The sequence below is a fragment of the Populus euphratica genome, unplaced genomic scaffold (assembly GCF_000495115.2).
Source record: "Populus euphratica unplaced genomic scaffold, PopEup_1.0 scaffold42.1, whole genome shotgun sequence".
Lineage (NCBI taxonomy): Eukaryota > Viridiplantae > Streptophyta > Magnoliopsida > Malpighiales > Salicaceae > Populus > Populus euphratica.
The window spans coordinates 810,523-821,544 of record NW_011499903.1 but is presented as its reverse complement, the minus strand read 5'-3'; the positions used below and the strand labels follow the sequence as shown (position 1 = coordinate 821,544).

General features: G+C 30.8%; 1 protein-coding gene across 1 annotated transcript; it reads left to right on the top strand.

The window, feature by feature from the left end:
- Window positions 1-8,198: 8,198 nt before the first annotated feature.
- On the top strand, window positions 8,199-10,804 carry LOC105133142 (scarecrow-like protein 30). Its single transcript, XM_011036984.1, has one exon. It carries the CDS (start codon window positions 8,503-8,505, stop codon window positions 10,636-10,638), a length of 2,136 nt encoding a protein of 711 aa, XP_011035286.1. The 5' UTR covers window positions 8,199-8,502; the 3' UTR covers window positions 10,639-10,804.
- The last annotated feature ends 218 nt before the right edge of the window (window positions 10,805-11,022 follow it).

Genomic DNA, 11,022 nt, shown 5'->3' with positions numbered 1-11,022 from the left:
TTTAAAATGAATATTTACCATAAATTAAAGGTATCTTATATTATTAGATATATTATTATAAAACATGCTTTGGTTAAGGAGTTATTGATACTTCAAGTGCAAAATGATGATATAAAACCATGATAAAAATACACTTTTAAGTACTAATCAGTTTGGTTGATGCAAGTTGGCTTGTTTGATTTTATAAATAAGTTCAATGGCCAAGTTTAAATTCTCGAAACCAATTTTTTAAACGGGGAAAAGCATTTTGTTTTATAAGGATTTTGGTTTAAGCATTATTATAATTTCTATAAGAAAATAATTAGACTTGACTGGATTGGTAGCAGTTCTATATCGCTGGCCAAGTTAAAGTTTTTTTTAATGTAAAAAAAAAAAATTGGTGATGATAATTCAAGTCTACATGGGATAATTCAAATAATATGTGATGCAGAATATAAAATTAAAATAATCCTGAAAAAAATATAAAAAAATCATAGTGTTCAAGGTTCAATAATCTAATATCAAATGATAAAATTAAAAAAAAATATAACACTGAAAAAAATTCTTTAAGTCAATACGGATTAACTTGACTAACTTATTACTCATGATATAAGACCGGAATAAAATATTATATTTAAATAAAAAAATAGAAAAAAAAATATTGGAAAAAACGCTCAAATTAACATAATTAACTTAACTAATTCACACTCGAGATGACACTATAATTGCAAGGGCTCGATAACAAAGAAGGAAAATGAGCCCTAGAATCTATCTCATAAAGCTCCGATCCCAGTTCCTCTAGGGCAATTATTTTTTATCTATAACATTCTTATCATTTAAATAAAAGCAAGAAAATTAAAAGCTCATGAATTAATAATTCAATATTAAATAATAAAATTAAAACAAAAACATAGGTTAACTTAATTAACCCTCTACCTGGAATATAAAATCAAAATAAACTCACAAAAATAAAAGTGGAATAAATAATAAAACTTGAGCACAATAAATCAATATGAATGATCAAATTGGAAAAAAAAATCATAAAAGATCTAAAAAAAGACCTAACTCAAATCGGGCTAATATTTAAACTTAGCAACATGAGTTATGAGATCAAGATTACCTTATTAAAAGGTAAACACGAAAACTTTCCAATTATAAAAAAAAAATTAAAATAAAATAAATAACAATCATAATAATGAAGGCCAATTCTAGTATAAAAACTAAGTGAAAGAAAATAATTAAGGATTAAACTGAAAAAAATAAGAAAATGATAAAAAAATAGTAATCAAAATAATAAGAATTAAAATTTAATAAAAAAATTAAATTAAATGAAATGTTGAGGGGAAAGAATGAAGAGAAAAAAAATCAAGAAAATGATAAGAAATTATCAATTAAAAAAATGAAGACAATAATTAGATTAAAAAAAACTAAAAGACATAAAATGATGAGTGAAAAAATGAAAAAAAAAATCAAGAAAAGGGTAAAACATAAAAATAAAAGCAATCAAAAGAATGAGGATCAAATTGAATAAAAAAAATTAATACAAAAAAATGCAAAAAAATAAACTTTAAAAAATTAATGCAAAAAAATGCAAAAAAATAAACTTTAAAAAATATTAAAAACAAGATAAATATTAATCAAAAAAATAAAAATCAAAACCAATAAAAATAATAACTGAAAAACACGATTAATTTTTGGAGGGACATAAATTAATTTCTAAACTAAGAGATAAAAAAGTGAGAGGAAAAGAAAAAAATTAGAAAGAGAAAAGAAAAGAAAAAAATCACTAAAACTCAACTACATCTTCAAATGAACATGCACTCCACTAAAGTGAAAAAAAAGGACGTACCACTCCAAAAGCCATCACAAATAGCTGATTTTGGTAACTAGACAGTCCCTCCCACACCTCCCAAAGAGTACGGGGATCTCAACGTGCAGACGTGTATGTTTTTTTAATAATATTTAAGTTTTTAAAATTACCAGACAACTCATATATTAATATTAAAATAATAAAAAATATATATAAAGAAAGGATAAAAACACCCTTGGAACCATGCTTTTATTTTTTATTAAAGGAAAATTATGTAACTTCACTATTTTAAAAAAATAAAAAGATAAAAAAGTTCTCATGTGCAAGTTTAATGTGAATTTGCTTTTAGAGGTATCAACGAATTTTACCATGCAAATAATATTCAAAAGATAAAAAAATACCTTGAATTAAAGTTATATATAATTTTTAGCTGTTAAAGATAACAAAGTCATTTAATTATGCTAAAAAAACATGTGTAGACTAATTTATCCTCGATAAATCTTTTAATGCCCATTGTATTCTCATAAAAAAAACGAATGTACCCCAAATTACAAGCTTTGTTAGTTTCTTTTAAAAAGATAAAAATGTAATTTTATTGTTTTAATAAATAGTGAAATGTATCTTAGGGTACATTGATTTAATGATGGCTATTATTTTATTTTTTTCTTGCAATTATAATTGTAGTATTTGCTCACGGGTTACCAAAAGCGAGCCCTATATTAAATGACATGTAGACAATTGTAGTAAACCTTAACATTTGACTTGGATAGAAGTGGATAAAAGTTTTTTAAAAAAAGAAAAAAAAGCACGAAGTACGAAGCTTACTTTCACAAATTAAATTGAAAAGTGGCTGAATTAACAAAATAAAAATTGTTGAGGGACCAACAAGTTCATTTAACCAGTGTTATTAAACTCCGTATAGTGGGCCTGTAACTTCGCTTGACAAGGAGCTGAACCGGGCAGTGAGGCCCGCAAACCGTCTCATCCAAATTGTAGCCATGGAATGTTTAAAGCTTTTGAACTAAGAACAAAGAAAACTTGTTTTAATTCCAAATATTTTAATGTAATCAAGCTCTTAAACTATTATTAATTTTCTTCTTAATTATTCCATTAAGAGTTTCTGCTTGATTCCCTTCTCTATCTAGCCTTTGCAGTTTGCCCTAAAGAAAACCCACTTCAGCCTTACTAATGAACAACCCATCAAAGTACTGTCAGGTGGTCACCTTTTCTGATTCTTAGAATCTGGGGTTTTTTCCATTGCGTTTAATCCATTTGTTTGGTGTTTTAATCCAACTTTCCTGTTTGATTTCTCCATTGGAGGTAACCATTATTTGCATAAATAGCTGCAGCTATGTGATTTGCATTAAAATCTTGCTTTTGGCTAATGGGGTTCATAAAGCTGCTTTTTTATGATTATATCTGTATATGTTTTATTAAATCTTTTGTGTATTATTTAGGGTTTGTTGAAGGAGGTTTTATGTGTCGATAACAAAAATGCTATTTCAATTGATATTCAAGATTTAAGCATAAACTAGGCCCTTCGCAGTGTATGTGCCGTTGAAACTGTAAAATTTTGGGTTTTTAATTCATTAAAAAAAAAACACTAAAGGTGAAGGAGATTTTATTATAGTCCAAGACTTAGTTTTTATTCATTAAATAGTATAATTACAATGTTGTTTTGGATAAAAAAAAAAACCTGGACATTGGGAGTAAAATGGTCTTTTTCACTGTAACACAAATGTTTTTTTTTTTTAATTATACGGGGTTAGATTTCTAATCTTGTTTTGTACGGTTTTATTTTGTAAAGTAAAATTGCCAAAAAAAAATTTTTTGCTTTTGATAAATTTATAAAATTGATATCTTTATATTGGTTCCTAATAAAATTCTTGATTGTAGCTAAATATAGAGGTTTCATGAATTGTAAATTTTTAAAATTTAACCATGTATAGAATATTTGTTTGTATTTACTTGATTTTTTTCTATTTATCTAAGTTAATCCCTTCTTGTTTCATTCTTCAATATTTATTTAATTGGATACTAGATTTTTTTTTTCTTAACTTGTTTTCTATGGATTTTTTTGTTAATCTTAAAAATAACTAAGGTTTTTTTTTTGTTATCTCTTGTCATTTTGTTTATCATTTTTTGTTGGGATTTCTTTACTAATTTTTTATATTTATATTTATTTTCCCGGTCCCTTCCTTCTACATTTGAAATAATATATTTTTAAAAACATTATAAGGTTGGAATTCTTTTTCAATTTCATCCCTATTTATTTTATTTTTCATTTGAATTCAATTTTTATTTTTTTATTGTTATTTATTTTATTCAAAATAAATTTTTTAAATTATTTTTATTTATTTTATTTCTCTAGGAATTTGTTACTGGTTTTAAAAATGATCAAGGTTTTATTGGGTTTTTTTATTTGTTACTCTTTATTGAATTTATTTTAACTAATTAATATTAAATTGGTTAAGAATTGAGATTCTTGATTTAGTTAGAATTTAAGATTTTATAGGTTGAGAGTTTGAGATATTTTTCTAGGTTTTAGAAGATTCACTTGATTTTCTTTAGGTTTTTGTCCTTTTTTCAAAAGTGATTTTTTTTTTAATTTTTTAACTTTTGTATTTTTTTTCATTTTCATTTTTTTAATTTACCCATATATTAGGCTTTTTCTTCTTGGTCACGCAATGCCTTAAGTCATATTTTGAAAAAAAAGTTAAAAACATGGTTGCATCATAAAATTACAATTTTTTTTTTTAATTTCACCATATTCTATTTTTTTATCTTTTAAATCTGATGCTTATTCTTTTTATTGTTATTTATTTTTTTTAAAATATTTTTTATATTATTTTTTTATAATTTCATCCTCTATAGGGTTTTTAATATCAAATTTAATTTTCATATTTTTTATTGCTATTTTTTGTCTTTACAGGTTTTTAAAATTAATATTTTTTTCATGAGTTCATCCTTCATAATTAATCTAATTTGAAATTAAGCTTTTTAATTCAACTTAGATTAAGGATTTCACGGATTGTAAATTTTTAAAATTTGACCAAGTTTAGGAGGTTTGCTTAGTTTTTTTCTTCTTCTTTAAACTAAAGTTTTTTTATCCTTTATTTGTAGAGTTTTACTTTGTTATTTTTTCTATTTAACTTATATAGGTTTAGTCTCGAATTTATGGTCATATTCAGTTTAATTTCAAGTAGACACTGGTTTTAAAAATTAATGTGAGTTGATTTTTTTTTTTTATAATTTTAAAAATTATTTATTGTAATTTCATCATTGAACATTTATGTATTGAGAATTAATCTTCATGTTTTTTTTTTCTTTACTTTCAAGAGATCTTTTTTTTCTTGTTTTTCTTTCTTTAAAGGTTATTTCAATTCTATATCCATTGTTATGAAGTTTATAAGTTAACTCAGTTTAACTAGATTTTTTTTTTAATTTTTATCTTAAACATTTGTTTTGGACTTATGTTGTTTTTTTTGTTTTTTTAATATTAATTTTTTGTTATTATATTTATTATTACTATATTTTTTTATTCATATTATTTAAATTATCAATTAAACCGGTGACTTGAATCTCAATTTTTTTTCCTTGACATTTTTTTACACCAAAAAAAATTTGACCGACCCCTGAGAAGTGCTTGTTTGTTTCTATTTAGCAAGTAAATGTGCTGAAGTATTTTTTGAATCTAATGCAAATTCTGGCACGAGATAGGTTCATGGTTTGGCTTCCTCTGGTCATGCTTTGGGCAAAATTATACCGTGTAGCACAATGTGCTACGCTAAGGATGTTGCGCTGAGGCTAAATATGTCGTGTTCATTCAATGTTATGGACATTATTTTCTTTCTTTGGTTTAATTTATACTAATCTAATTCTCATGGTATGAGAAAAGTTCGTTGTTCTTAGTAAAATGACTTCAAAAAGAAGGGCTTTTGTAGGCGAGAACAAGAGTCACGAGCATTCTCTTCTACTTCTACATCCTGGAAAAAAGAAGGATGGTGATAAGTATGCTCACACTTTGATTTGCCTAATGTACCAGCATTTAGGGCGTGTTATTAACGGCGGACCTTAAAGGAAGCCTTCTCCCTCCAAAACCAGCATCAGCTATAAGACGTAGAGATTCATCTTATCGGCTATATATCTGCCTCTGGACGCCAACCTTTCCAAGGCGTTGATATTGTTCTAGGTTTGAAAAAGCGTGGCCAAGACCTTCGGTCATGGATTCTTGTTGATTCGTGGGGAAATTCCATTCCCAAATTATTCGTGTTGATCTACCTGCTCGTGATTTACGCCTGCTTGATCCTCTTTTTGTTTACCCCTCAACAATCCTTGGCAGAGAGAAGGCTATGGTTGTAAACTTAGAGCAGATTCGGTGTATTATTACAGCTGACGAGGTTCTACTCCTAGATTCCCTCGACAGCCACGTGTTGCAGTATGTGGTGGGGCTACAAGGACGATTGATGACGCCAGGGGTAGGTGATGGACGACAGGCAGAAGGTTCTGAATTGAACCGAAGGATAAGTAGGAATTTGACATCGTTTTTGGGAATACATCCCCTGGTTTAGGGCTCTTGAAGTTGCAATGGAAGCTGCCTGCACATTCCTTGATTCTCAGGTGTGCAAACCAGAACTTCAAATCTGTAACGTGCTTGATCTGAATGAATGGTGTAATTTTATTCAAGAGAAATTAAAAATGGTTTATTGCAGAAGTATTATTAAAGCTGTGCATTCCTAATTTTCTTGTTTATTTCCTAATCCTAGTGAACTTTCCAACCATAATTCTAATGAATTAGATGTTGCAGCATGCAATATCATAGTAGTTGGTAAATACTATTGACTGCATTTTGTTTCTCCCTGTAGCCGTTTTCATGTCCATAACTCATAACTCGAGCCCTAAACCAAGTTACAAACCGAATCAAGTTTAATAACTTTGTATTTATTAATAAATTAATGTGATGAATCTTTGCATGCGCCAGCATGCAGGTGGAACAGTGACTCGTGAGCTCGAAGCTTCTCAGTACGTGCATGTTTGATGGTGATGGGAGGAGTGCGTGTGGGTGAGAGGAGAGGGGTGTTGATTCAGCTGATATGGATCGACGGAGGAATATTCCTCCATTAAAGAATATAGAAAGTATACACCATGGCAAATGGCAATCCACTAGCCTATTCCTTCTCTCTGTTATGCTCTTAGTTTCCAAGTGCATGACAGCTATTCTCGGAGGCACAATTATTTGGAATTTCACAGAAGAAAGTGGCTTGTAAACATTGAATAAGATGGTTAAACAATAACATATATTGCAGAAATTCTCATGTCATTTTATGAAGAAGATGCCAATATTTATTTCCATGGTTCCTACTAAAAAAAGAAGATAAATGTTGATATATAACCCGTTTTTAGATAACTGGACTAATTTCACGGATTTTTAAATTAATAAATATATAAATTTTTAATAATTTTAAAATTTATAAAATTCAAATTAATAATTTTTAAAAAAATAAATTATGAGTTAAAGCTAATTTTAATGGAGTTAATAAAGATATTTCACAAGTTCAGATGATGTTGATGATCCTGTCTCCCTCTTATCTCTTTTCTTTTATATATAAAAAAATATGTATTCAGAAACTTAATGGTTAATATATTATGGGGGAAAGAACGAGAGAGAATCTTCTTCTATTTCTTTTCAAAAGGCATCAGTCTGTGACTCAATTCCAATGAGAAGAGAGAAGAAAAGATACTAGAGATGAATGAAGGCAGTACAATGAAAAAGGTTCATCCAACTGCCCTGCAGAATTTAAAAACCATGCATTCACATTTCCACATCTGGTCAAAGCTTGGTGTCCAAGCTGCAAGCATGAGTTCTTGGAAAACCAACCTTACCCCTGTCCAAAAACAAAAAAAAAAACCGACCTGTATCAAAAGTCCAGCCGACAATTTGAAATTACTTTTTTTATATTAAAAATAATTTTTAAAAATTATTTAAAATTTAATCATTATTTTAACATAATTAAAATTAAACTAAATCTAAAATAATATAACTCAACTAATCAGATTTGAATTTATTCTTTGAATATAACTAATAATAATTATTTAAAAATTAATCAATATTTTAATATAGAATTAAAGTAAATTTAAAATGATGTAACTTAATTAATCAGATTTAAATTTATTCTTTGAATATAACTAATAATAAAAATAATTACTAAAATTTTATATAATTATTATTTTTATTATTAATAAAATTAATTAAGATATACACTACCTCAATATTTATATTAATTAAAAAAAATAAAATTATATTAAAAAATATTAATTTAAAAAGGAAAAATCGCAGCCGTCGTGCAAGCACTGTATAACAGCACTTACTTTTTTGAACGGTAGAAGCACTAATATCTGACAAACAAATCTAGTGTTGATATGGCCGCTTCCTGTCCCTCTTGCCGCACTTACCTGGAAACTTCAATATTCAGAAGTCTAGGCTTAAAAAATGACACTGCCTCACCATTTTCCTTTAAAGAGGAGTGTGCGAACTCCTGCTGAAGAAGGAAAATCAGTGGTTTTAGCGCGATCCACTTATTGTGTGCATATCAATCTTTTGATTTTTCTGCAAAACTTCTGGTTTAATCTAGCAAGTTCAGGCTTTTGATTCTTGATTGGTTCCTGAGCCATATAGTTCCGTCTTTTTTTCTTTTCATTTTCCCAGATTGTTCATGAATAACCATTTCCAAGAATACCCAAATTCCATGAACAGATTCGTATTTGACCATGCTTCAGTTTCTTTCTCTCCAAATAGGGATCTTGTTAATGGATATAAACTCAATGATACCTTGAGGAGTCCAAATCCATCTTTTAATTATTTCAATCCTGAATCGCCTAGTGAATCAACATCATCATCTTCTTCCTCAAATTCATGTTCTGAAGTATATGGTCCAAGCAATAATGTTACTCTCAAGTTCATAAGTGATGTGCTTTTAGAAGAGGACTTGGAGGGTAAGACCTGTATGTTGCAGGACTGTTTAGCCCTCCAAGCTGCCGAGAAACCCTTCTATGATGTCCTTGGTCAGGAATACCCCCATTCGTCGAATCAAATTCTTTCTTGTTTCAATCAAAATGTTGAAAGCCCGAATGATGGTGCCACTTGGATTAACAATACTGGTAGCACCAACGGCTATCATACTGCTAACAACTTGGTTGAAAAATCCGATTGGATTTTTGATCAAGCTGATTTGGAGTTATCTCAAGTACCGCAATCCTCTCCGGTTTTCTCCCTTGAAAAAACCCCTCTAGGAACAGATTTCCAAAGTCCGGCGCATGCTTATGAGATGCTCAGCAAAGGGGAAGAAGAAGCCGGCAATTCTCTTTCAACTAGTGATTATTTGATGTCATCTCCAGAGCGCAGCTCCTCCAACCCTCCGGACAAGGAGGAGAGAGGCTACTCACCAAATAGTTCACGGGGAAGGAAAAATCATCAGCGCGAAGATGGTGATGCTTTAGAAGAAGAGAGGGGCAAGAAGCATTCTGCACTTTCTCCTGCAGAGTCTGAGCAGTCAGAGTTGTTTGACGAGGTATTGCTTTGTTCAGGTGCACAGAATGTGTCTGCATCATGTGCTCTTCTGGACAAGTCACAAAATGGAGCAGGGAGAAATGAACAGAGAAAAGGGTCTAATGGTAGAGCGGCACGCGCAAAGAGAAAGGAAAATAAAGAAGTTGTGGATTTGAGCTCTCTCCTCACCCAATGTGCACAAGCTGTGGCAATTGGTGACCAAAGGACTGCAAGTGAGCTACTTAAGCAGATTAGGCAACACTCTTCTCCATTTGGTGATGCAAATCAAAGGTTGGCGCATTACTTTGCTAATGCCCTTGATACACGTTTAGCCGGCACTATGACACCTGCATTTGCACCAGTTGCAAGTCACAGAACATCAGCAGCTGAGAGTTTAAAAGCTTACCAGGTATATGTTAGAGCATGCCCATTCAAAAGGATGTCTAATTTCTTCGCCAACCGGACAATTCTGAAACTTGCAAAGAAAGCAACAAGACTACACATTATTGATTTTGGCATTCTTTACGGTTTTCAATGGCCTTGCCTAATCCAGCGTCTATCAGAAAGAGCTGGTGGACCTCCCAGGCTACGTATTACAGGAATTGAGCTTCCCCAACCAGATTTCCGGCCTACAGAAAGGGTTGAGGAGACAGGCCGTCGCTTAGAAAAATATTGTGAGAGATTTAAAGTCCCTTTCGAGTATGATGCCATAGCACAGAAATGGGAAACCATCAGATATGAGGATCTCAGAATTGACAAAGACGAGATGATTGTCGTCAACAGTTTATATCGGCTAAGGAACCTCCCCGATGACACAGTTGTGGAGAATAGTGCAAGAGACGCTGTTTTGAAGTTGATCAACAAGATCAAACCAGACATGTTTATCCATGGGGTTGTAAATGGTGCTTTCAATGCACCATACTTTGTCACTAGGTTCCGAGAGGCACTCTACCATTACTCCTCATTGTTTGATATGTTTGAGGCTAATGTGTCACGTGAAGATGAAAACAGAATGCTGTTTGAAAAAGAGCGATACGGAAGAGAGATCATCAATGTGATAGCATGTGAGGGCACATCAAGAGTTGAAAGGCCAGAGACATACAAGCAGTGGCAGTCGAGAAATCTGAGAGTTGGGTTCAGGCAACTTACCTTAGATCCGGAGCTTTTCAAGGACGTGAGATCTGTGGTGAAATCAGAGTACCATAAAGATTTTGTTGTTGATGCAGATGGCCAGTGGATGCTTCAGGGATGGAAGGGGAGAATAATGCATGCTCTTTCTGTTTGGGAACCAGTCCAAGAATAACAACATAAATCTTTCTGTGCTCATAAATACTTAGAATTGCTGTTTTTTTAAGATCCTGTTAGAAGTTTTTCTACATCATTTGTAAATTTCACCTCAGATATCTCAGTATAACTTTTTTTAGTACAGTATATGAAATAGACTTGGCGATAACTTTATCATCTTAGCAGTGATTTTGTACATATGTTCACCCTCTTCGTGTTCTAATCCAACGAGCATACATCTTCTAGCCAAACAAAATGCGTATCAAATCCTTGTTGTGGTCCACTGTAAACTTTCACTTCATTTCTGGGGATTGCCATTCTAATCTGGTATTCTTTTGCACAATACCGCGGTCAATGATCAGGGAACTCTGGGCCAAAAAAAAAGGGTGAAGGATGGTCCTAT

Excerpts from the sequence above, each read along its gene's own strand:
- LOC105133142 (XM_011036984.1), top strand. The coding sequence starts at position 8,503 with ATGAATAACCATTTCCAAGAATACCCAAATTCCATGAACAGATTCGTA.